At 42.7% G+C, this 27916-nt stretch overlaps 1 protein-coding gene across 5 annotated transcripts; it reads left to right on the top strand.

The window, feature by feature from the left end:
• Positions 1-192: 192 nt before the first annotated feature.
• Positions 193-26681, top strand: LOC139410615 (E3 ubiquitin-protein ligase TRIM36-like). Of its 5 annotated transcripts, none has more exons than XM_071155926.1 (11): positions 270-607; positions 4308-4548; positions 6257-6289; positions 8881-9224; positions 9604-9750; positions 14731-14826; positions 15198-15451; positions 19241-19362; positions 20973-21272; positions 23131-23428; positions 23891-26681. In XM_071155926.1, exons 1-11 carry the CDS (start codon positions 521-523, stop codon positions 24246-24248), a joined length of 2280 nt encoding a protein of 759 aa, XP_071012027.1. In that variant the 5' UTR covers positions 270-520; the 3' UTR covers positions 24249-26681. The 5 variants fall into 5 exon arrangements, with proteins under 5 accessions (XP_071012028.1, XP_071012027.1, XP_071012026.1 ...); XM_071155925.1 differs by having other exon boundaries at positions 8878-9224; XM_071155928.1 differs by lacking the exon at positions 270-607 and adding an exon at positions 3266-3489 and having other exon boundaries at positions 8878-9224.
• The last annotated feature ends 1235 nt before the right edge of the window (positions 26682-27916 follow it).

Genomic DNA, 27916 nt, shown 5'->3' with positions numbered 1-27916 from the left:
ATAGGCATATCATGCATACATGAACGCACTGTTTCATTCGACTCCAATGAATTCCGTAGTTTTATTTCGTAATCAATTATATTCCCAAACATCATAAGAGATTATTTTCTGTAATTTAAAAATAGCCATACTCTATTCATTGCTGTGTGAGTAGGCTTGGGTTATATCTGAAGAAATACAAAGGGCTCAGTTGGAGACATCGCCGATGATGCTGCAGATGCCTAAACTGCGCGGGCAAGCGCACGTCTGAGATGTACAGTGAGGGCGGGGTTAAGCATCAAAGATGATTTCTAGCTAATTCAAATGTTCTCAAGCAGCTGGTGCATGAATGAAGTGTATGCTAAAAAGGATGCTCGAATTATATAGGATGAGGACGAAGAAGCAACCATATTTCTCTGACTGTGACATTCATTCTTTGGGAAGCCATTCGATTTTTACAGTGTTTCTTATGCTATTTATTTCTTATTGACCCATTGTTTATTATATTCCCACCATTGTCTTGTCGACATTATCTGCCATTATGTCGGATACCGCGGATACCGAAGATAATCAGGATATGTTACCGAGTTTGGTCCAGCAGATAGTCCAGCGGATAACAGCGGGAGAGGTAAGTGAACGTCAGATATGATTTATGTTAATGCCAGATCTGTAGCCTGTTGGAGCAAAGCTGGCGTCTTCAGTATTGCTTCGGCTAGATCTAGGTGTGTAGTCTAGGTAGAGGAAGGATGCTCAAGGTTTTGTGCCGTCCTTGGAACAGGATTAGGGATGTAAAGATAAAATGTGCATGAAATATGAGGATTTGTAGATGGCTGTTGTAATTTATTTGATTTATTATTCTATATCTATCCATCTTATCTGTATGCTATCTGAAAGTGTGACGTAAGCAGTTCATGTGGGGTGCAAGACTCACAAAGGTTTTTTCCTCTCCATATAATCTCCATGAAGTCCTTTATTTTCCTTTATCCTTTTATAGGCTGCAAATAAATTCCATTATCTTATGTCAAGGTTGTCAATCATCATAAATCGAAATATTGAATTTAAATATACTAATACGCCTTTGCAGGATACCAAGGGGTTACATACATAAAGAATATACTGCAAATGCAGTCCTACGAAATATTCTAGGCTTTTGACCTATTAGCATACATTATTAAAGACATGCTCCGGAACTTTGGTGACTACTAAGTATTTTTTAAACATTACACTTTGGGCTGGATATGCAATTCATACATGCATAATCTATGAGCAGAATTAATGTTTTACCGCAATTAGCCACGAAATCCATAGTTTAAAAGTGACCGTTTTTTGGGAGGCTGCGCTTCGCCATTTTTCTACATTTTCTTCCAAGTTGGCCAGCCCCCTAGAAATTCGAGTTCAACCTTTGAGCTTCAGCCCCTCTCCATAGCGCAAGCGAGAGGCACGTCATGCAACTACAGCAGAGTGAGCGACAGCAATGGCGTGGTCCACAAATCTGCACATATGCGAGATTGTAGCAGTTTTTCCTTGTAGCAGTTTTTCCGGGACCAGTTTTGGCTTGTGAAGGCTACGGTCAGAACTACTGTATACAAAAGTACCAGATAATCTCTTTAATGCCCATCATTTGTGTAACTAGGACCCATGTAATATTTACATTTGGCGTGAACATTATTTTGGACAATGCACCAGATGTGCAAACTGGTAGGGTAAGCTTTAGCCTACATGTCAAGCCATTCATAATTAACATGGGACTCCATGTACTATAATATAGCCTATTCCTAATGTCCTTCCCTAAAAATAATCTTCAATGCTATGAGTGCATGTTCTCTGCAAATGATAGACCAAACAGTTGCTATTTTGGTAAAGCAACAATGTAGCATCTCTCAATTTTGAAACATACTCAACTGGCGGACCGCAGTCCGGATGTGGACCCAGAATGGGGTCAATACGGACCCCAGGTCCAATAAGAGGGGTGTGAACAGTGTGAGCTGGGGGTTTGTTACTGTAATGACGATATCCATACGGACCTTAGCCACCTAGGAAATGTGTGTGACCTGACCTTCTCAAATGTTCTAGGTGGCAAAGCATTTCTCGGCCAGTGAAAGCCGATCCTTTTGCCCTCCCTCTCTTTTAACCCAATGAGTCCTACCGTATCACCGGCACGTTTTGGACTTCCAACCCTTTTTAAACATTGTGCGTTCGAGCTACACTTCTGTGTTGTACGATTCGATTCGTCTATTTTTTCTGCATCCGCCGTAGATACCAACCCTTAGTCGGTGTGATTAACGTGGGCTGAGCTAGAGCTGTGTTTGTGAGACAAGGATGGATCCCGAGCAGGATCTTTTATAGAGTCCGAATGGCTTGAGCTACAAACTATTAAAAGCTATCTTCCGTACTCGCAATGGGAATTATTTTCTGTGGTTCCTTTGATTTCCGTCTTCACAATGGGCTGTCTAGCTCCCGCCCATCCTTTCTTTAGATTGGCGGATACACATCCATAAATCAAATAACTCCTTGCTCGGTGGGCGAAATGATGAAAAACGCCACCTGCTGGAGGGAGACCGATTTTCCGTCGAGTTGGGCCTCGCCTTTCTCTTCCTCTTTGATGATGCCCACAAGCGACACAAGGGTCGTTAATAACACATGTCAAAGTCGTTACACGGAGGTGCCAAGTGTCTTCGGGTTTTCACTCCTCCCTTGTACCTGATTGATGAATTAAGGTCACTAAATTAGTAAGGAACTCACCTGGTTGTCCAGGTCTTAATTGAAAGGAAAAAAACTAAACCCCGCAGATACTAGGCCCTCCATGTTATGAGTTTGACACCCCTTTTCTACATAGAAGATCATTGGAAATCCTAGGGCAAGGTGTCTATAATACTGTAGTAAGCTCACATAGTTGTTGTCACAAACTCCAAACAGTTGTCACTGACTAGTTGGATATTAATTACCCAGTGAGCAAACTATTTCTGTAGCCCACTAGCAGCATTCATAAACATACATTTTTCTCAGGTGTTTGCTATGGCTGACTTTTTTATTTATTGAAATGTGTCAATAAAACTCATAAATGGTACTGCTTAGGTCCAGTTGTTTTGTGTTGTACTTGTAGCCCTCATTGTCCTGAAAAGGAAATGGTAAAACACTTACTTGTGAGGCTAAATAAAGTCTGGAAACGCAGATAAATGAGTCAGATTTTTTTACTGGGATCTCGGGACTGATAGGGTTAAATACTCAGGGCTGCAGCATTGTTACTATGGTGATTTCAGTGTCTCCAACCCGCCCCACACAGCTTGTCATTGCTTCAACTGCACCGGCGCTGTTGCTGATTCACGGCTCGCTGTTTCATCCAGAGCGTCTAGTCACGGTATTTAATTCATTGTCGACTCAACAGCGCTCGTGACTGCAGTAGTCGTAATCTTTAACAAACGCTGGAGAACTTTTAATAAGCTAAACGCCTCAAGAACAAAAAATATATTCATCATGTCTGCAGTGTCGCGACGTAACTCAATTGTATCGGTAAGGGGAAATTGTACAGGTCATACTGGTTTTACATGGCTAACTATATATACTAAGTTAGTAACACCCTCGTGGAACGATACTGATTAATCATTGTTAGAAGTGTACAGACTCCATGGTTGACCTTGCTTTTATTATTTCAAATTGCGAGGTCGAAATTAGGGTATTTCTATAGCAAGAACTCCTCATATGGTGATGAGAATCTGTGGTTCCTTTTTTCCGAGGGATTGTTAGCTTTGCTGTAACCATTTTGTGCTTCCTCAGCTAACCAACAAGCTGATGCATGAACTTCCTTAACTACGTGCATAGCCTACTAGTGTAGACGCTACACTTTTAAAGTTTTGTTTAGGAAAAATCAAATGTATTGATTAGTGTCAGGTGATGAGTTTGTTTTTGTTTGACTGTTTCAAAGTATTTGAAGTGGGCAAGCCTAAACAGTGAAGAATGTGATTTATTTTAGACGTAGGCCTAGTCTAATAAATCTGGCTTACTTTTTAAACATTTCATTTGAAAGGGAACGATAATATCGGTTCATACTATGTATATTACTGTAGGCCAGCGTTTCCCAAACTCGGTCCTGGTTATCCCAAGGTGCATATATATTTTACCTTAACAGTACACAGCTAATTCAAATAATCAAAGTTTGATGTTGATTTGAATCATCTGTGTAATGTAAGGGCAAAAAACAACAATGTGCCCCCCTTGGGGACCTTAGGACCGAGTTGCTGCAGGCTTAGCCTGCCTGATCTCTCTTGTATGTGGGAGCAGTTCGCCTGAGACTACTGTAGACATAATAGTGCTGTCTGTGTCCACACCAGGTCCCTATCAAGAATATTGAGCGGGAGCTCATTTGTCCGATTTGTAAGGAGCTGTTTACGCACCCCCTCATCTTGCCCTGTCAGCACAGTGTTTGTCACAAGTGTGTGCGAGAGCTGCTGCTGTTGAACCATGAGGATTCCTTCGATGCTGGGTCTGAATGTTCCCTCCCTGGGAGCCCAGGACCCCGATCCAGAGTGCCCTCGCCAAGCATGGAGAGGCTGGATAGGCTTGCAAGATCAGGTGCGTTTGGGTTTGGCCAGTCCTCATGCCCATATTGTGATTCTGACAACATCACATGCAATTTGCAGTAAAGTTCTATGGACATTTCATACCCAGGTTCATCTTTCACATGTATTTGCTGAAAGTCATTCTCTGGGTTGTAGAATGAAATGGACACCACCCCCGATCTCATCCAGTTTAAAACCATCATGTTAGATGTTCATACATTCCGTCTAATCTTGTCCACTTTGAGATTGGTCCTAAGTTTCTTTAACAGAATGAAGTAACACGACTAGCGTTTTAAGTCATCACTTTTGTTTTGTCTAGACTCTAATTCCATGTCCGTAAGGCATTCACTTCAAAAATCCTTTAAATTATAGTTCTATTGTGTGGATATTAGTAATACCAAGCAATTTCTTAACACAACATGCCTATCATTTTCAGCACCTTGATAGAATGAGGCTTGAGTTATGTACAGATGGTGGAACGAAGCATGACTGTTATCCCACTGAAGCATTTAAAATGCTTGAGTGGTGGTGGTAGGGGGGGCAATATTATTATTATTTGCTTTGCAAAAAAAAAAACTGAGGTCAATGTCTAAGTCCAAGGCGCTAGCAGCATGGAGTGAGACAAGGCAGTCTTTCACTTAACCATAAGCTGGTCCCTGCCACTCCAAAACACCAACCAATTCACATTTGCCCAACCTGAATGTGCCCTTTCTTCATGTCCAGGTCTGCATCTATTAAAACAGTGGATACATTCAATGCTGTTTAGAAAAACAGGGTTATAGAGCCGGTAAAAAGATAACACTTCCTTGGTCATCTTAAGAATCATTAACTAAATTACAATCCCTGTCGGGTTAGTAACCATTGCTCTCATGCAGATTTAGTAAAACAAAATCTGATAATTGCGTTGACTATCTTAAAGGACATTATTTAAGGAATATTTTGGCAATGGGGTCCTTGATCTACTTCCCCAGAGTCAGATATACTCGTGGATACCATTTTTATATATGTCCAGTATGAAGGAAGTTGGAGGTAGTTTTGCAAGCCAGTGCTAACTAGCGCAACGACTGGAAATCTACGAGTAACGCTGTCTGCTAACTCCAACTTCCTTCATATTGGACACTGAGGCATAAAATGGTATCTTACATGTTTATCTGACTCTGGGGAAGTAGATCAAGGACCCCATTGCCAAAATCCTTAAGTATCCCTTTAACGTACCTTTCAGTAAAAGTCTTAAATCTCTGACATCATTACAGTAACAGTGGTGGTCATGGTGACAACCAGCCTACATCATTACAGTAACAGTGGTGGTCATGGTGACAAAACCAGCCTGCATCATTACAGTAACAGTGGTGGTCATGGTGACAAAACCAGCCTGCGTGGAATGAAATGAACTGAAGCCAGGACTCCACTATATTTATCAGACAACTGCTTTCAAAGCTAACAGTGATTTGTTACTGCAACCTCTGTTTTCTTCACCTTGTTTTATTAGGATTCAGACCAGACTTTTTTGTTTTGTTTTAGAGTGTGTTAAACTCAATGTACCTATAGAGGTTTTGAAATATGTGATTTCACATGTTTTGACCTAAACCTTTTTTAAGAGGGCAGTTTCTTTTAGGCACTGTTGTGTTGGCACTTGTCCACTGTCCGTCAGGTGTGACTCCACTTCTGTTCACATACTGTATATGTTAATCTCACTTCACTTCTTTGTCCATTGCTTGCAGCCACACTGCAGAGAAGGTCGTTTGGGAGGAGAGGTAGACGCGGGTTCCATTTTTTGAATAGCTGTAGTAGTGAGTACAGTGTTACTAGATCCCCCCCCCAACCCCCCCAACCCCCCCTGTGAACCCCAACTTACTGTTACTCTACTGTACGTAACACACAGCTGACAATAGACCACCTGTTTTTGGTAGACGTGGCATTCTGGCTTTTTAAAAAGTCTACTGAGCAAAGGCATAAATGTAAATTATGTCCTACCAATTTGTCTACATTTGGTGTTTTTTTTTGTTTGTCCTGGCCTGGTGCTTTCGGGGTTTAGTGCTCCCCTTTCAACACATGCATGTCTTAATAAGTAGGTTGGAGAATGAGCGAGCTACAGCTCTGGATGGGAATCTCCGAGGTGAGAGAAATGGGTATGGACGTAAAGGAATTGGTTTAAAGTGGACTTTCTTAATGCCTGTGCAACTGTAGAGGGGTTTCCCCTCCCTGTAGCCTATGATGCATTCAGTACCTTGTGGAGGAGGCCAGTAGATTCACTTTTAGAAGCAGCAGGGGTTCTAGTTCTAGTTCTATGTAACACAACACAGGGGGTTAGTTTTAGATATGCCAAGATTCTCTAGAGCAATTGTGCCAAACTCATTCCATGGAGGGCAGAGTGTGTGCAGGTTTCTTTTTTTCTCCTTTCAATTAATACCTAGACAACCAGGTGAGGGAAGTTCCTTACTAATTAGACCTTGATTCATCAATCAAGTAAAAGGGTGGAGTGAAAACCCGCAGACACTCGGCCCTCCATGGAATGAGTTTGACATGTGCTCTAGATTATACCACTGCAACCTTCAATCATATGCCGGCTGACAGGCTTGCCCCAAGGAGGCATTTTTAGCGCTATGGTTTAGCTGTAATTGAAAATGATAATGTTTTAGACTCATGTGTTTGTAGAGATTGCTCTTAGCCAGAAGCCAATGTTCTAACCAACTCATTTGTTCTATTTGATGTGACACGCCCCATAAAGCACACACATTTGTGACACGCCCCTAGAGCACACACATTTGTGACACGCCCCTAGAGCACACACATTTGTGACACGCCCCTAGAGCACAATGCCAAACAAAACAATAGTCTTACTGAATCTTCAGCCGACATTTTTCTTTCAGTTTTTACTTATTTTTTTTTATGTTATAGTGCTCAGTAGATGTTTTTAAAAAGGCTATGCCGCAATTGTCCTAATGCTAGTGAAAGATTCTCTCCATTTATAAACCCTTCACAACATCTCTCCTAACAAGTGCATCTGACACAAGTATAAAAAAAATGGCACCAGATGCAGGATACCAACCAGTTTTCCCTTTCATAGAGATCAAGTATTAAAGGCAACCAACAGCTTTGTCTGAAATCCATTCATCTTGACAGTTTATTCTTCAAGTAGAGTTAAAAAAAAAAAAAGTGTAGGGAGGATGTATTTCTCCCAGCGTGTACAGTATTTGGTTTAGTCACATACTCTTGGCAAGATTGCCTGCATCCCTTTTGTAATGCAGTCCTGGTTATGGTGATGAGGCTCTGTCGCATTATGATGACTCGGACCATGTTGTTAATGATGTGGTTCTGTAGGTAACCCACCCCTTTGCCCTGCTATAATGGCCTTGCAATGACTCGTCAGTTTTTGCCCTGAGCTCTTTCTCTGCTCTAGCAATCACCCTCTGAATCCCACTGTGGCAGTTGGCAGTGTGTCTCAGCCTGCTACTGTACTCCTTGCTGTAGGCACATGCTGCAGCAACCTCCTCCCTCCCTGACCAGAACACCCACTCAGCCTAAGTATCTGTCCTTTTAATATCGCCTTCAGGCCAGGACACGTGGCCCCCCACCTCATCGATTTCCATCCCAATCCCCGCCCTGACCTGTCGCTTCATCCAAAACATCAAGCCTGCTCACCCACTGCTCCATCCTCCTCAGTCTGCCATTATTATACACAGTCTCACACACATTCCAAATGCAAACGCCATGATTGACCCGCATGCTTGCTTTGCACCCACCAATCGTCTGTTGGTGCTCTGCAAAATGTTTTTTTTTTCTTTTCCTTTGCTTGCCATTTTCCTAAATGCGTTTCATGCTCAGTGACAAGGTCGTGCTGTTTGCATCTGTCATGTGTCATGAATGCCTTTGTCCTCATATTTTCTAATAATATGCTACAGCTTTGTAGTCTTTCTAGATGATGATGCTTTACAAGGCATCTGGTTGTGATGCATTGAACTGGACAAATGGTTTCAAAATGAATTTCCTCTGCAGGTAGTGGAAATCAATTACACTCTTACCCTTTGGTTGATCTGTTCTGTCACTGCTTTTTCAGTTAGTTTTGTCAGTGGGTTTCCCACCTTTTACGTTCCACCTGATTTTGTAATTTATTTAAAATCATTTAGATTTTCTGTGAATTTTTATGTCCAGGTCATTGTAAACACATGCTCATCCTATCTCTTGTGTGATCCATTGTTGAGAGGGGTCACCCTGTAGCGAGAGCTGCCGGAGAAGGAAGGACCCGTGTTTGTTCTGTCGGACACTGACCCTTCCAGTCTGTCTGCCTGTCTCTGTGCAGGCCCACCCTTCGATTAGTACTCTAATGGCTGTTCTGTCCTAGCAGGCTCCATCTCCTCACCAGGATGGAGACGTGGCTCTGTGACCCCCCGCGTTACCACTTTCCCGTGCCCAGGCTGCCAACACGATGTGGACCTGGGTGAGCGGGGCATGAGCATGCTCTTCCGGAACTTCACCCTGGAGAGCATCGTGGAGCGCTACCGGCAGGCAGCCCGCGCCGCCGTGGCTATCATGTGCAACATGTGCAAGCCGCCCCAGCAAGAGGCCACCAAGAGCTGCATGGACTGCAAGGCCAGCTACTGCAACGAGTGCTTTAAGTTCCACCATCCATGGGGCACCCCCAAAGCCCAGCACGAGTATGTGGGGCCCACCATGAACTTTAGGCCCAAGGTAGATGCCATTGCCCACCTCGGCGGGGTTTTCATTGTTTATCGCAAGCAGGTTTTTCTGGTGTTGATTTTAGAATAGTGACTTGCTCATGTCAATGATGGTGGACGACTCATTGAGTTGATCGGGTACATGGTGCAGCCATCAGATATGTTGACAGGACTGGTCCTTAACCAGCTCACTAGCATTCATAAGTTTTAATTTGGGCTGACAATACAAGTCTTTTCTCTGCCTGTCTTTTGTTGTGCAGTTGCCCGTTCAGAGCTAATGAATTCTGGGCATTAAAAATGTCCTCCAGTACTTCTGTTTTGCATTTTGAGGTGTGACGTGTTTGCGGCATTGAAAATGTCAGCTAGTCCAATGAGTTTCTCACGTCCATCAGGTGCTGATGTGTCCGGAGCACGAGATGGAGAAGGTCAACATGTACTGCGAGGTGTGCCGCCGTCCAGTCTGTCACCTGTGCAAGCTGGGAGGCTCCCACGCCAACCACAAAGTCACATCCATGAGCAGCGCCTACAAGATCCTCAAGGTACCATATAATGAACTGTTGTCTCGAACCGTTCACTTGAGCTGACTTGAAAGGAATCAGGGGTGTGTACTCTAGGAACCAAATGGGCCGAAAGGGTGGGGGCCTATCTGAATTTGTCCAATAAGAAAGTTTTGTTTTCTGTCGCAAGTATTTTTGCTACGTTGTGTACTAATGAATACATCCTTGGGGAAAGTGTTAGTTTTGAAGTGGTTGTCTGCTCAACTGGTCATTGAAGCAGTGCTGTTCACATACTTTTGGCCATGTAGTATGTCGACACCTGGTCTTCGAACATCTCATTCCTAGATCATGGTATTAATATGGTGCCCCCCCCCCCCCCCCCCCCCCCTGCTGCTGTAACAGCCTTAACACTTCTGTGAATAGATGTTGGAACATTGTTGCGGGGACTTGCTTCTGTTCATGGCATTAGTAAGCTTGGGCACTGATTTTGGGCAATTAGGCCTGGCTTGCAGTTGGCATTCCAATTCATCACCAAATGAGTTTGTCAGATTTCTGTGCAGGCCAGTCAATTCCTTTCACACTGATCTCGACGAATCATTTCTGTATGGACTTCGCTTTGCATGGGGGAGTTGTCATGCTGAAACAGGAAAGGGCCTTCCACAAACTTGGAAGCACAGAATGATCAAGAACAGCGTTTCCTAAACTCTGTCCTTGGGACACCAAGGGGTGCACATTTTGGGTTTTGCTGTAACACTACACAGCTGATTTCAAATGATCAAAGCTTGATGATTAGTTCATAATTTTAATCAGCTGTGTAGTGCTAAGGACAAAACTAAAACGTGCACTCGTTGGGGTCCCGAGGACTGAGTTTGGGAAACCCTTGTCATTCACTGGAACTAAGGGGCCTAACCCAAACCATGAAAAACAGCCCCTGACCATTATTCTTCCTCCACCAAACCTTACAGTTGGCACTTTGCATTCAGGCAGGTAGCGTTCTCCTGGCATCCGACAAACCCAGATTAGTCCGTCGGCCTGCCAGATGGTGAAGCCTGATTCATCACTCTAGAGAACGTGTTTCCACTGCTCCAGAGTCCAATGGCGGTGAGCCTTACACCACTCCAGCCGACGCTTTGCATTGGAATTCGGACAGACTACTTTTTTAAAACTCATTTTAGCACTCGGTGGTCCCGTTGTGAGCTTGTGTGGCCTACCACTTCTCAGCTGAGCCGTTGTTGCTCCTAGATGTTTCCACTTCTGAAAGGCTAATTGACATAATTTGAGCCAATTGGAGGTGTACATGTGGATGTATTTCAAGGCCTACCTTCAAACTCGGTGCCTCTTTGCTTGAAATCATGGGACAATCAATGGAAATCAGGCAAGACCTCAGGAAAAAAAATTGTAGTCCAAGTCTGGTTCATCCTTGGGAGCAATTTCCAAATGCCTGACGGTACCACGTTCATCTGTACAATAGTACGCAAACAAGTGTAAACACCATGGGACCATGCAGCTGTCATACCGCTCAGGAAGGAGCCGCCGTCTGTCTCCTAAAGATGAACATACTTTGGTGTGAAAAGTGCAAATCAATCCCAGAACAACAGCAAAGGACCTTGTGAAGATGCTGGAGGAAACGGGTCCAAAAGTATCTATATCCACAGCAAAACGAGTCATATCGACAACCTGAAAGGGCGCTCAGCAAGGGAGAGGCCACGGCTCCAAAACCGCCATAAAAAAGCTACGGGCTACGGTTTGCAACTGCACATGGGGACAAAGATTGATCTTTTTGGAGAAATGTCCTCTGGTCGGATGAAACAAAAATAGAACTGTTTGGCCAAAATGACCATCGATATGTTTTGAATGAAAAGGGGGAGGCTTGCAAGCCAAAGAACACCATCCCAACCGTGAAGCACGGGGGTGGCAGCATCATGTTGTGGGGGTGCTTTGCTGCAGGAGGGACTGGTGCACGTCACAAAATAGATGGCAGCATGAGGCAGGAAAATTATGTGGATATATTGAAGCAACATCTCAAGACATCATTCAGGAAGTTTAAGCTTGGTCGCAAATGGGTCTTTCAAATGGACAATGACCCCAGGCATACTTCCAAAGCTGTAGAAAATGGCTTAACCTCTAGGGTACGTGGGACGCTACCGTCCCACCTGACCAACATCCAGTGGAAGTGCAGGGCGCCAAATGAATAAATCTCATAATTAAAATTCCTCAAACATACAAGTGTTATACACCATTTTAAAGAAATTTCTTGTTAATCCAACCACAGTTTCCGATTTCAAAAAGGCTTTACGGTGAAAGCATACCATGCGATTATGTTAAGTCGGCGCCTAGTCACAAAAAACAGCAATTTTCCAGCCAAAGAGAGGAGTCACAAAAAGCAGAAATAGAGAAAATTATCAGATGGCACTCATAGGACTTCATGTTACACAATAAATGTATGTTTTGTTCGATAAAGTTCATATTTCTATCAAAATCTGTTTACATTGGCGCGTTATGTTCAGTAATGTTTTGCCTCCAAAACATCTGGTGATTTGGAATGACGACAATATTGTCCGCTATTGTCCTGTAGCAATTTTCTATCCAAGTTGTCAGACCCCGGTGGCTTGTCATTGGCGCCACATCAATTTACAGGAATACTCATCATAAACATTGAAACGTACAAGTGTTAGTCATAGGATTAAAGAAACTTCTCCTTAATGCAACCGCTGTGTCAGATTTCAAAAAAGCTTTACGGCAAAAGCACACCATGCGATAATCTGAGTACAGCGCTTAGCCACCAAAACAAGCCATACAGAAACCTGCAATGTTGTGGAGTCAACAAAAGTCAGAAATAGCGTTAAATAAATATTCACTTACCTTTTGATCTTCATCGGAATGCACTCCCAGGAATTCCAGTTCCACAAATGTTTCTATTGTTCGAAAAATTTAATCTTTATGTCCAAATACCTCCTTTTTGTTCGCGTTTAGATCACTAATCCAAATGCACAAGGCGTGGGCACTAAGTCTAGACAAAGTCAAAGTTTAATTACAGTTCGTATAAACATGTCAAACGATTGATTATATATCTCTAGGACTTTTTTTAAAATCATAAATCTTCAATAATATTCCAATTCCTTTGTCATTATAAAGGGAACAGAGCTTGTGCGCGATCAACAACTCTGCTTTCAGCCAGACCACTGGTTGAGAAACAGCTCTTATTCGCTCCCCTTTCACTGTAGAAGCCTGAAACAACATTCTAAAGACTGACATCTAGTGTAAGCCTTAGGAAGTGCAATCTGACCCCATTTACACTGTATATTGGATTGGCAAAAACTACAAACCTCAGATTTCCCACTTCCTGGTTGGATTTTTCTCAGGTTTTTGCCTGCCATATGAGTTCTGCTATACTCGGACATCATTCAAACAGTTTTAGAAACTTCAGAATGTTTCCTATCCAAATCTACTACTAATAATATGCATATCCTAGCTTCTGGGCCTGAGTAGCAGGCAGTTTACTCTGGGCATGCTTTTCATTCGGATGTGAAAATACTGCCCCCTACTCCAAAAGTTAAGGACAACAAAGTCAAGGTATTGGAGTGGCCATCACAAAGCCCTGACCTCAATCCTATAGAACATTTGTGGGCAGAACTGAAAAGGCGTGTGCGAGCAAGGAGGCCTACAAACCTGACTCTGTTACACCAGCTCTGTCAGGAGGAATGGGCCAAAATTCACCCAATGTATTGTGGGAAGCTTGTGGAAGGCTACCATAAATGTTTGACCCCAAGTTAAGCAATTTAAAGGCAATGCTACCAAATACTAATTGAGTGTATGTAAACTTCTGACCCACTGGGAATGTGATGAAAGAAATAAAAGCTGAAATAAATAAACTTATTCTGACATTTCACACTCTTAAAATAAAGTGGTGATCCTAACTGACCTACTACAGGGAATTTTTGCTAGGATCAAATGTCAGGAATTGTGAAACTGAGTATAAATGTATTTGGCTAAGGTGTATGTAAACTTCCGAATTCAACTGTATATACTGTTGTGGGGCGGCAGGTAGCCTAGTGGTTAGAGCGTTGGACTAGTAACCAAAAGGTTGCAAGATTGAATCCCCGAGCTGATAAGGTAAAAATCTGTCATTCTGCCCTTGAACAAGGGGTCGTCATTGAAAATAAGAATTTGTTCTTAACTGACTTGCCTAGTTAAATAAAGGTAAATAATAATACTGTTTTATAGGCTTATTCTATATTACTACTTAGTATGTGAATAGGTATACATGTCTGCCCACCATTCACACGTGTGTTTATCTTCCTGTCTCTGGTCCGAAAGCTTATTTCCCATGGAGTTTTTGCATTGTGTGTTTAGACATTGAGAAAACAACACAGCTCAATCCAGTAGCTGTACGTAGGATTCTTAGTATACAGTATCTTGTGTAAATCTTTGTATAGATTGCATTTGGATTAATTGGATTTGTTCTGACATTTTTATTTGCCTACTTAATTGACATCATTGTAAAGGCGCTAGTAACTTAAGCGTTTTGCTGCACCTGCTATAACATCTGCTGAACTATGTACACAACCAATAAATTATTTGATTTTGAGCCCCCTAATGAAATATTTATCAGTCATTTGTATCTGCTGAGTGGCACACATCCACAGGATCAGTTTACCTTTGAGCAGTGTAATCCACATGTGCAGTCATCAACAACAAGCAACACCCCCCCCCCCCCTCCAGACTAGAGAGGTCAGTCAGCCACTGAAAGCAGAGGGACAGAGGACTCTGTGTCCTTTGACTGTAATCTTAGAGGCCTATGGACACAGGCACCGGGCCTGACTCATCCATATTTAATGTAATCATTTGTATCTTATGCTTATCTATCAATTGAACATCTGACGATCTCTCTGCTGGCCGTACTGTATGCAGAGGCATATTGGGTGTTTTGTTCTGATGAACAACCGGAACATTCCGGGATGAGGTAGGATTTCAATCGGTTTTCTGAATGCTCTCAAATGTTCTTTGTTGTGATACCAACAGGAGAAGCTATCAAAGAGTATCCATTACTTAATCAGCAAAGAGGACCAAGTGAGGACTCAGATTTCCCACCTGGAGGTGTTGATCAATGAAACTGAGGCAAGTAGTTGACGGAACAAAACTTGTCCTGTGTCTGACTGTTTGTCTTATATTAAATAACAAAGGGACATTGTCTGCACTGAGAAGGAAGGTCACATTCAAATGCATGTAAATACATAATAATTTGCATGAATTCCACTGCAGAAGGGTTTGCTTAGTTTGACTTTGTCTGTACTGTACTATGACGGCTTTCTCTCGTTTGACATTTTGTTGTAATATTACTACTATGCTAGCCTGGTCCCAGATGTTGTGCCATCATTCATACTTTGTCATGCCAAAATCCTTGCGGTAAGGAGGCATGATGGCACAAACAGATTTCTATGCAGTATTATGGCACCATGATGCGTTGACACCCTTCCCTACCTCTACAGGAGAATGGCCAGGTGGCCGAGTGTGGAGCCTATGAGCACTTTGAGCGGCTGTTCCAGACACTCCAGGAGAGGAAGTCTGAGATGCTGAACTCCATCGAGCAGTCGAGGACGCGGCGTCTGGAGCAGCTCAGGGGCCAGGTGGAGGAGTACCAGGGCATGCTGGAGAACAGTGGCCTGGTGGGCTACGCCCAGGAGGTCCTCAAGGAGACAGACCAATCCTGCTTCGTTCAGACGGCCAAGCAGCTGCACACCAGGTCAGCCTCCGCTCCAGGGACAAATTTCCCCTAGGTGCAGATCTAGGTTCAGCTTCCCCTCCTCCAATCATAACCTAAACTAGTAGTGGGGACTTGCTAATCTGAGGAAAGATCATCTTCTAGGGCAATTTCACCCAACACTGTCAACCTCCAGCCCTGACTGCCACTCCCAACACATTAGTATACAAAGGCACAGTAGAGACTGGCTCCGGTTACCATCAGTGGCGATAAATGCTAATGGTTATTTAATATCACCATTGTTTAATAAAGGTCAGTAATTTAAAGGACCCCTTTTCAAACTATTACAGGCCAGAACGCCATTTCCCTGTGGCTGCTCTTGTTATCTAGGTTTCCTAATGGGGATTTGGGCCCTGTGACTCCTCCAGTACTAAAATAAACCTGCTTACGGGTAGGTTGAGGGTGTCGAAGATCCATGACACCAAGTATCAGGGACACTGGGACAGATTGGAATGGTGAAGTGCTGTTTACATTCCCCATGTCCTGCTCGAGCTCTAATCCTGCTAATTGATCTAAATGTGTACAACAAAAAAGCAGCTTTGGGACTTCAGTCACCTAACACTGTTACCGTCACCCACCCACACAAGTCTCCCATGCTCATTTATCTTGCCCGGGAAATCCATCTCTGATAGTGGTCTCTTTGCTAGCATGTATTTATTTTGAATCTCCATTAGCTCCTGCCAAGGCAGCAGCTACTCTTCCTGGGGTCCAGCAAAATTAAGGCAGTTTATACAATATTAAAAACATTACAATACATTCATTACAGATTTCACAACATTAAGTGTGTCCTCAGGCCTCTACTAACACATCTATAACACAAAATCCATTGTGTATAGTGCATATGTTATGTGTTTGTATGCATGTCTGTTGCTTCAGTCCCTGCTGTTCCATAAGGTGTATTGTTATCAGATTTAAAAAAAATGTACTGCTGGAATGAGTTACTTGATGTGGAATAGAGTTCCATGTAGTTATAGCTTTATGTAGTACAGCGTGCCTCCCATAGTCTGTTCTGGACTGTGAAGAGACCTCTGGTGGCATGTAGGGTATGCAGGGGTGTCCGAGTTGTGTGCTAGTAGTTCAAACAGACCGGTGCATTCAACATGTCAATACCGCTCATAAATACAATTAGTGATGAACTCCATCTCTCCTCCACTTTGAGCCAGGTGATTGACATGGATATTATTGTTAGCTCTCTGTACATCCAAGGGACAGCTGCCCTGTTCTGAGCCAATTGCAATTTTTCTAAGTCCCTCTTTTTGGCACATGACTGAACACTAGTCCAGGTGCGACAAAACTAGGGCCTGTAGGACCTGCCTTGTTGATAGTGCTGTTAAGAAGGCAGACCAGCGCTATTATAGACAGACTTCGCCCTATCTTCGCTACTGTTGTATCAATGTTTTGACCATGACAGTTTATAATCCAGGGTTCCTCCAAGCAGTTAGTCACTTCAATTTCCACATGATTTATTACAAGATTTAGTTGCGGCTTAGTGAATGATTTGTCCCAAATACAATTATTTTAGTTTTTGAAATATTTAGGACTAAATTATTCCTTGCCACCGTTCTGAAACTAACTGCAGCTCTTTAAGTGGTGCAGTCATTTCAGTAGCTTTAGTAGCTGACGTGTATAGTGTTGAGTCATCCGCATACAGACACACTGGCTTTACTTACTCTACGTTTTCTTTTTCCAGCAACAGACTATGATCGATAATGTCAGAAGCTGCACTGAAGTCTAACAAAACAGCCCTCGCATTCTTTTTATCATCAGTTTCTCTCAGCCAATCAGTCATTTTGTGTAAGTGAAGTTCTTGTTGAATGTCCTTCCCTATAAGTGTGCTGAAAATCTGTCAATTTGTTTACTGTAAAATAGCATTGTATCTGGTCAAACTATTTTTTTTCCTGAAATTAACTAAGGGTTGGTAACAAGCTGATTGGTCGGCTGTTTGAGCCAGTTAAGGGGGCTTTACTATTCTTAGGGAAGGGAATAACTTTCTTTCCTCCAAGCGTGAGGGCACACACTTTCTAGTAGGCTTAAATAGGAATGACGACAATATTGTCCTGTAGCAATTTTCTATCCAAGTTGTCAGACCCCGGGGGCTTGTCAACTATTTTTTTCACCTCTTCAACGCTTGCTTTACCGAATTCAAAATTATAATGCTTGTCTTTGATAATTTGGTTGGATATACTTGGATCTGTAGTGTCAGTGTTTGTTGCCTTCATTTCATGCCTACTTTTGATTGTCTTGCCAATGAAAACAGCATGAAATTAGTTGTCATATCAGTGAGTTGTGTTGTATGAGCCATCTGATTCAATGAATGATGGAGCTCTGTTTGCTTTTCTGCCAAACATGTCATTTAAGGTGCTTCAAAGTTGTTTTTTTTACTGTCTTTGTCATTTCTTTGTTTCATTGTGTAGTTTATTTTTGCTTAGTTAGTTTTGCCAATCGGTTGTACAGCCAGACCAATTCACCATCTCTTTTGCCTCATCCCTCTCAACCATACAATTTTTTTTAAATTCCTCATCAATCCATGGGGATTTAAGTCATTTTCTTAATGGGTGCATTGCTTATCCCAGTTAGTAACTGGGATAAGCAATTGCATGAATGTGTCAAGTGCAGCGTCTGGTTGCTCAAAATGGACCAACAAATATTATTCACATCAACAACCTCGCTACAAAACCTATTGTATGTATTGTCATTAAACTAGAGTAGAGGAACGAACAGCTCCAACCCAGCACCAGGATCACGCCAGGGTGGTATTATACACTATTAGGCCCAGCCTTTGGAACTTTGGTTTTCCTAGATATGACTACTATATTGTGATCACTACATCCGATGAAAGTTGTATCCAAACTAATTTCTGCATCATTAGGTAAGATATGATTAACACGTTGATTTTCATTCCTGTACTGTTTGTAACTACCCTGGTAGGTTGATAACCTAAACCAGGTTGCAGGCACTAGTTTGAAGCTTAAATTGAACCTTTATTTAACTAGGCAAGTTAGTAAGAACAAGTTCTTATTTACAATGACGGCCTACCGGGGAACAGTGGGTTAACTCCCTTGTTCAGGGACAGAATGACAGATTACCATGTAAGCTCTGGGAATCTATCCAGCGATCTTTTGGTTACTGGCCCAACGCTCTAACCACTAGGCTACCTGCCGCCTAATGAGTGGGCAGCCTGATGAAAGCCAGTCAATATTTAAATCACCCAGAAAATATACCTCTGTTAATATCACATACATTATCAAGCATTTCACACACTATCCAGATATTGACTGCTAGCACTTGGTGGTCTATAGCAGCTTCCCACCAGAATTGACTTTAAGTGAGGCAGATGAACCTGCAGCCATATTACTTCAACAGTATTTAACATGAGATCCTCTCTAAGCTTTACAGGAATGGGATTCTGAATATAAAGAGAAACACCTAATATTTTCTGTAATGTTAACCATATATTGTTACCACTATCATCAAAGGTGTTCTGTGTGAGTTTGAGGCATAAAATCAATATCATCTGTTACTAGCAAATTAATTGATTTTGTGAACCTACATATGTTAGTGTGGGCTTTTTTAACACTTCTGGGATGGCTTTTTTAACACTTCTGGGATGGCTTTTTTTAACACTTCTGGGATGCTTGATACATTTTCTTGCTTTACTGTGAAGCCTAGCAGAGCTGCAATAGTCTCGTAGCCAGTTATGGAGGGCAGACATTCACTTTATGTTCACTACAAAGCGAATATCTGCCATTTTGTTTCCTCTTTTCTTTCCAGAATTGCGAAATCCACCGAGTCTCTGAGGACGTTCCACCCCGCGGCTGACCCCTCCTTTGATGAGTTTGTGCTGGAAACTTCCAGAGAGGAGACTATGCTGAAGGAGCTATGTTTTGGGGGAGGTGAGTACCCCACCCCACACTCCTAATATGTAAAAATGTATGCAGACATTGCAATGCAAGCCCAAAGTTTAACCTTAATTTGTTGACACTCCTCATTGGTTCCCCTATAACTCACCTCCGCCTCAATCTGTCAGTCACTTTCACCTCCTCCTGGGCTCTGCTCTCTGTTAAGACACTGGTAACCAGAAGTGCTTTTAATTAAATAAGCCGGTTACACTCCTGATATACACACAGGGATTTTGGCACAGAGAGCATTGCAGGGCTTTTTGCTGGTCCACTGCTTTGCATATAGACTCGATTTAGAGAAAAGGGAACTGTGCAGCGGGCTGGATATAATTATGTTCCTGTGAATAGGAACTGATTTGACATGCGCATATTAAGTAGGGGCAGCGCTACCCTGGAAGTAAACAGGAGGCTTCTTATAGGCTAACTGTGGTTGTCCTCGGAATGAGTTCCAACCCTGCTCCCTCTGTCCCACAGGTATTACTGTGTGTATTGAATGGGCTTGTGGGCTCGTCGCGCTATAAAGATTACTGACCACAAATGGGCCCTGCTTTGTCTCCCCGTAGAGAGACGAAGGGTCATCTGTGTTCGTTAGCGACAGTTGGTTGGCAGAGTGGGGGCCAGGCTGTCCTTGAGGACAGACCTGTAGAAGTGCTACATGGAGCAGCGCTGCATGGATTTCTCATTAAACTAGACCAGACAGAGTAAAGGAACGAACAGCTCCAACCCAGCACCAGGATCACGCCAGGGTCGTCTTCACAAGGCAACAAATGGAAGGAAACAGTATGGGGGGGGGGGGGGGGGGGTCTGGGGAGGGGGACAGTGACCTCCCCCTCCCAGATACTGTATATCACCCAAAGAGGTGATGTGTAATTTCAACCTCAGTACTCAAGCAGATCTCATTACGGTGTTGTGGAGTCTTCTATGCTCTCACTGGCTCTATATTTGAATCTATCCCCCCACTAGTTGAACCATAAAGGTGTTGTGTTGTGTGTTCTCCCCCTTCCTAATCCAGCCCCTCCAGAGGCTGCAGTCTGGTATCACAGCCAGTGAGAAACGAGAAGAAGCCTCTGTTTGGTGTAATGCCTGTCCTGACGATCAATAGGTTGTTTCTCTGAGAATAGCGGCGCTCTCAGGCTGGTAGCCTGCTGGGTTGGCAGGCCGCCCAGTCTCCCCCCCCCTTCCAGTCCTGAACAAACCTGCTGGACCTGGCTGTGGCTGACAGGAAGCTATGTCTGCAGTGAGGGGAGGGGGGGGGGGGGGGGGGGGGTGAAGGATTTGCAAAGTGCTTTTCCTGGCAATATTTGTTTTTAGCTTCTCAATCTTCCTGTTCATATTCTGTCTGAACTGAGTTCAGTCATCTCGTAAGAACTCCATGCACTTACATAAACCAATGTGTCAAAATAAAAAGATGATTTCCAGATAACCAATACCATTTTAAAATAAGGTCTAGCATGTTTTGTATGGACCGTTATGTCTCTGTCAAGGCTTACTTGTCCAAGGCTTGCTTATGTTAGTTTGTCAATTTATATATTTGTATTTTTTGGGAGACTTGGACTTTAACCCGACCACCTCACTCTGCCATTTCCTTTTCTCTGCTCTCTCAGTCCCCGAGCCTCCCATCATTGATCTGTCCCGTAGTCACGTCTACAACGAGGGCTTGTTGTGCTGGCAGCTGGCTGAGGATACCCTGGCCACAGACCACCAGGTTCTGGAGTACAGGAGGCTGGGCGCGGAGCAGGACGGCGACAGCCGCTGGCGCCTCACAGACAGGGTGTACGGCCCTAGCACAGTGGTGTGTGATCTGGAGGCCGACAGCCTCTACTCGTTCCGAGTCCGCAGCTGCCGCAACTCCCTCTACAGCCCCTACAGCCCAGAGGTCACCTTCCACACACCACCTGCCCCAGGTAGGCTCCAGGCACTGATGTCTCACAAACACACTGAGGATGATGTCGTAATCATGTGTAGGGGTGGAACTCGTGATGGGCAGGGAGAGATGGGCCTGAGCCATTTTCTGAAATAGCAACTCATACCTCATACTGAAATAATAAATGTTTTGTTTTCGAAATGATAGTTTCCGGATTTGATCATATTAATGACCAAAGGCTCGTATTTCTGTGTGTTATAATTAAGTCTGATTTGATAGGGCAGTCTGACTGAGCAGGAGCAGGCCCGTAGTCATTCATTCAAACAGCACTTTCGTGCGTTTTGCCAGCAGCTCTTCGCAAGCACAGCGCTGTTTATGACTTCAAGCCTATCAGCCTATTGGCTGGTGTAACCAATGTGAAATGGCTAGCTAGTTAGCTGGGTGTGCGCTAATACTGTTTCAAATGTCACTCGCTTTTAGATTTGGAGTAGTTATTCCCCTTGCGCTGCAAGGCTTTTGTGGAGCGATGGGTAACGATGCTTCGAGTGTGGTTGTTGTCGACGTGTTCCTGGTTCGAGCCCAGGTAGGGGCGAGGAGGGGGACGGAAGCTATACTGTTACACTGGCAATACTATAGTGCCTATAAGAACATCCAATAGTCAAAGGTATATGAAATACAAATGGTATAGAGAGAAATAGTCCTATAAATACTATATTAACTACAACCTAAAACCTCTTACCTTGGAATATTGAAGTCTCATGTTAAAAGGAACCACCAACTTTCATATGTTCTGAGCAAGGAACTGAAATGTTAGCTTTTTTTACATGGCACATATTTTACATGGCACACATTTTTACAAGGCACATATTACTTCTCCAACACTTTGTTTTTGCATTATTTAAACCAAGTTGAACACGTTTCATTATTTATTTGAGGCTAAATTGATTTTATTGATGTTTTATATTAAGTTGAAATAAGTGTTAATTCAGTATTGTTGTAATTGTCATTATTACAAATAAAAAAATCGGCCGATTTTAATCGGTATTGGCTTTTTTGGTCCTCCAATAATCGGTATCGGCATTGAAAAATCATAATCGGTCGACCTCTAGTCCCCACCCTCTGATCCGAACTTCCATGTGTGTGTATAATTGCTGATCCATTCGGATTTAGTTTATCCTCCGTTGCCTTATTAGTCTGCAGTAAACTATGGCTGAGAGCTGGGTCCACTGTGGATTGAAGCCCAGTGATAGGACTGGGAACCCACATTCCTGGGGATTTTTCGCAGTGGGGTGCATAGTGTGTTAGTAATGAGGTGGAATTCTGGGTCAATGCAGGCTTCAGACAGACCAGACATAACAGTAGCTGCAACACGCCTCACAAGTCAGTGCAGGCATACTTGTCATTACTGTACGACAATACATTTGTCTTATTTTTTAATGAAGGTTATCTTTAAGATCACTCAAGTTTGTGTAGTTCATGCAACAAGTGGTAAACGGCTAGTATTTTTGTGAATAAATATGAATTAAATGCTTTACCATGGCGACAGAATGCAATGGCTCATTGCACAGGCATAACTATTTTAGTTGGTAAGTGAATAGTAATTATGGCCTTTGGCGTTGTAACTATTTTGAGACTTGAGCCGCAGCAGATGTGGCTTAGAAAATAATTTTAAAATAACCTTACATGAGAAATAAAGCATTGTTTGTCTTTCAATACATGTAAATGGATACATTTGGAAATTCTGTCAATTCCTTCACTTTTTTAAAAAATCTTTACAATGGCGCCCTCATGTGACACTTTATGAAAGCCCACCTTCTCGCTGGCATCCTGAGACGATGATCAAACAGGACATTCTATCTGCGTCTGACTGTTCCTTTTGTGTTGCTCTTTTCCCGTAGCATTTGGCTTCCTATTCAACGACAATTGCGGCTTCAGCTCGGAGCGGCTGGCGTTGAGCAGGCGCCGTGACTCTGTGGAGAGCATGGCCGGCATGGCCTTCCTGCTGGCTGCTGAGCGTGTGCAGACAGGCAGCTACATGGGCCTGGACTACATCATTGGTGACACGGGCATCTCTCAGGGCAGACACTACTGGGCCTTCCGCGTGGAGCCCCACTCCTACCTGGTCAAGGTGGGCGTGGCCTCTGATTCCAAACTGCTGGAGTGGTTCCACAACCCCCGAGACACTAGTAGCCCCAGGTAAACTCAGACTAACTCGATCACTCACTAAGGATTAGGACTGAGTCACAAAGAAGCCTGCGACGTAAGAAGCATTAACTTGTAAACCAGGGGTGTCACTCTTTCCATGGAGGGCCTAGTGTCTGCTGGTTTTTCTTTTCAGATAGCCCTAGACAGCCAAGTGAGGAGTAGCTTACTAATTAGTAACCTTAATTCATCAATCAAGTACAAGCGAGGAGTGAAACCCTACAGACACTCAGCCCTCCGTGGAATGAGTTTGACACATGCTGTCGAGGGTTAATTCACAGAAAAGGCCTTCGTTTTTCAACAATTCTTTCAAATATGTTTCTGCTATTACCTACTGTGGTTTTACTGTTATGTATATTTGAACAGGCTTCCAGGTAACAATGAGGAAACAATCAGTGTGACAGTATTATTGAATGGGCTGTAGTAGGCTGACTGTTGCCTGTCTCCCACCTCCAGGTACGACCACGACAGTGGGCACGACAGTGGCAGCGAGGACACGTGCTATGATCTGTCCCAGCCATTCACTCTGCTCACTGTGGGCATGGGCAAAATATTCCTCCCCAAAGCTTCCATCTCTGCCGGCAGCGACCACGGCGACCACAGCAACCGGGTGCTGCCTATGCCACAGCGTATCGGCGTGTGCCTAGACTACGATGCGGGCCGGGTCTACTTCTATGATGCAGACACCATGAGGTGCCTTTACGAGCGGCAGGTGGACTGCTCCGGTACCATGTACCCTGCCTTTGGCCTCATGGGTAGTGGCAAGGTTCATCTAGAGGACTTCATCACAGCAAAGCGGCTGTCGTATATGTGAGATGCTGGGCCTTCCACACACACGGGTCTCTCCCGCTCAACACTTGCCTTTGCGTTCATGTTGGTCTCTGCTTTCAGTCAGGTATGTTTGTAATGATTTTGTCTGCAGTATTTCAGCTGACTATTATTAATCCAGGTCTTTGTTTTTTTTTATGAACACCTATTTATGTATCACTACTAAGTCCAGTAAAACGTAGCCAAGAGAAACCTGAAGAGCCTTGCAGCTACGTCTATGCCTCTGTGCCTTTCACAATAAATAGATCATCTAACAAATTATATGATTTGTTTAACTGTGCACAACAGCAAGGCTAGTCATCACTTACAAGGGTGAGTGTGTGTGTGTAGGTCACAAGGACCCCTCGGTTGAGAAACATCCCTACCAAAAATGTGTAATACAAATCATACCTAATCAATGTCCTTAGTCAAGAGTCTGTCAACACCAGTTTGTTACACTGCATTTGATTTGGACACATGCTCAAAAAATGTGCACTTTTTATTTTTAAAGACTAGCACACTTTCTTGTACTTAATGTCACTACCTAACCACTCTGAACACTATTTCAATGCAGAACACATTTATCTGAATCATAACACTAAACATCCACGTTCAGGGTGTAATTCTAACGAGGTCTGTGTGTGCTACTCAGACGTAAATCGTGCTTTGCTGTCAGTGGGAGGGAGACTTGTCACGTGCGGATCTCGACTTAAAATTACACTCACGGAGATTAGTTGTTGATCACTAAATTATCACGTTAATGAATTTACCTTGCACTGCTGCCTCGAATGCAGTTGTTCAATAGCAGTGAATGTTTTCTGTTTAGCACTGGGAATTCTGTTTAGCACTGGGAATTCTGTTTAGCACTGGGAATGTGAAACTACAAACACTACAGGTACTCACTACACAAACTGTCCCACGGAACTCTACTACGATGCGACTTCTTCCTGACACATGTCATGTTAGTGTACAGAACTTAGACATTTGTTATGCACGTTGACGATTGGCTCTTGAGTATCAGCTAGGACAACAAGGTTTTAGGGCATACCATGGGTCTGTTCAGCCGTGTGCAGCGTTTCAGAACCTTCCGATTTAGAAATCTATTGTGTAAACTGATCAGATGCTTTGTCCTCTAGAAAAGGGAGTAATTTTATCTCTATACATTTTCTATTTCTGAATGGTTACCCCTGCTGAACAGTGCCCCGGTCCCCTCTGGCTTCCTTACATGGGTTTTTGGACAATATTTGTACATCAGTTTTGTTTTCTTGAGGGTAAGGATAATGAGTTTTTCTCAGGTTTGTGGCCTATCAGCCCTGGAAAACTATACCTTTCTCAACAGAATTGTACTTTTCTTTGCGGCTTCCATAAATACATTAGTCATTTACTGTACCCTAATCTCAGCCTTTTAAGATTGTTCATATATCCAATAATAAACTGAAATTAACTCTTTTAAATGTTTACATCAATGTACATATCTAGTGGCATTATTTTTTGGGGGGTAAAATAAGTCATAGATCTGCAATTTGTTTTCTTTTGAGTTTGTATGTGCTGTGAAGTTTCTCAGCTTAATCAAACTTGAGCAATTTGGGAAATTGGTGGAAAATTGTAGTTGGAACTAGATCATGTCTGACTGAATTTGTCAAGGGAGCATCTTAAATTTGGACGTCTCCTTTTCTGTGTTGTGATGTTTTAGGTCTATTTGAGTGTTGCGTATCCTAGAATTTGCTGCGTTAATTGTTTTGCTTATCTGAATCATGTACATTTATTTTGAGGAACAACAATCTGTAGTCTTAATTTTAAATCCTAGCTGCTTCAGAATTGGTGCGCATAATTCTCTACCATTCCTTTTAGGACACAACACTTCTACCTGTTCCTTTTTTAAATGACTGTTGAAACACCTTTTAAAAAGTCTATGCACTTAATTAACAGGTTCGGGATTGTGTTTATCACAGAATGTATTATTTACAGAACAAATTGAATGTCTCGTAGGTGCGTTTTTGTTAATTTGCTTATCTTGGGTCAAGTCACTAGTGGCCACAGGAGTTGTCTTTCACAGTAGATATTTGCTATAGTGCTCGTCTTATTCTAGCTACTGTACATATCCACTGCTGATTGTAGAAAAAGGGAATCCTATGGTTTTCAGTAGTAGGTTAAACCAAATGTTCTGCAGACACTCAGTCTAATGGTTCAAGCTAGCACTTTAAACTGTAGCATGTATGCCTCGGCTGTGCAGGTCTGTGTGAATTGTTGTGCAATATTACGTACACTGCAGGGAATAGACCTGTTGTATTCTCCTATTGTAAGTAATGGGATATGTGATGTTCGCTTTCTGTGAGTGATGCTTTGATGTACATTAAGCGTTAATCTGTCATCATTCTTAACGTAGTATTTTATTTGCTGTTTGGGAATTTGTATGAAATAAACAAGTGTTTTAAAACAATTGTGTGGTTAATTTTGTGTTCACTTTGAGTAAGGTTTTATAAACGGTATGTGTATCTGTCACCCTCCTGGGAAAGTTCTTCTCTAGATATAGAGCATTCTGAGAAGTGCAAGGAAAATGTATGAAATGCACACATACTGATCTTTCTCTCACTCAGACCCTGATCCACCCATCCTCATTAGACAGCATGTGATGCTACTGCCTCTGCAGATAAAGTAAGCTTATCTACCCTTACAAGAGTTAAACAGGTCATCTACACAATTACTTCTGAGGCAGGAATTCTGTAGGATTTATGAAATCCTGAAGGGGAAAGTTGACTTGGACTCATGCAGGAATCGGTTGTATCGTGCAGGAATTTTCAAAGATCCTCAACATCAGGTTAAAAAAGAAATATTCCTACAGGGTCAGCTAAAATTCTTGCAGGAGTCCTGTAGGGGCAGAACCTGCAGGATTTGTTACTCCTGCAGAACATGCTGTTTCTACAGGAAAGTGACAATGAATACTGTGGGGATTTTCTTACAGGAGCAAATATCCTACATGATTCCTGCAGAAAAAAATGTAGGATATTTGTGACTGTATGAAATCTAAAGGTCCTGCAAGATTTTTCCTGTACAAATGTTCCTGTAGAAATACAGATTTTTTAGGTTTTTTTTGTGCTATTGTGCAAATTGATCTGTTACATGTTTAACAGTGTTTTGACTAGTGTTGTAGTTGGAAACTAATTGGTACCAGAAGACTGCAGCAGCGGACCCATTTCCTCAGACAGGGGAGGACCGAAGGTTTTAACCCTTCATCTCTGTAAGGCTGGGTTGCCTTGGTGAGGGGGCCTGATGTTGAAAGACCCAAAACAGCCAATGACCCCAGGTTACATCACTGTCCTAGAGCGTTGTGAGATGTATTTAGCCAATCAATGAGGATTTAGATATTAATGGTAGCAACAAATCAATACAGAAAATAAATGATGCAATCATACTGTGTGTGTTATATAAAGATGCTTTTATCAATTGGTTTCCTGACTGGACTACAGGGTGACTGAAATATGTCACACCTGTAATTAAGATACTAATTAAGAAAAGATGGTATAAAATAGAGAACAAAAATTGATTATGGACACTTATTTCCTCCATATAAGTCACTGTTCAACTGTTTATTATTCTTGCATGTTGATATTTTCTCAAGAGCAAATTCACTATTACAAAGTAATGCTTTAAAAACATTTTTTTTAACAATTATAT

Source organism: Oncorhynchus clarkii, chromosome 6 (assembly GCF_045791955.1).
Source record: "Oncorhynchus clarkii lewisi isolate Uvic-CL-2024 chromosome 6, UVic_Ocla_1.0, whole genome shotgun sequence".
In the NCBI taxonomy this organism is placed as follows: domain Eukaryota; kingdom Metazoa; phylum Chordata; class Actinopteri; order Salmoniformes; family Salmonidae; genus Oncorhynchus; species Oncorhynchus clarkii.
The sequence above is the reverse complement of the archived record's forward strand: the minus strand, read 5'-3'. Positions and strand labels throughout refer to the sequence as shown.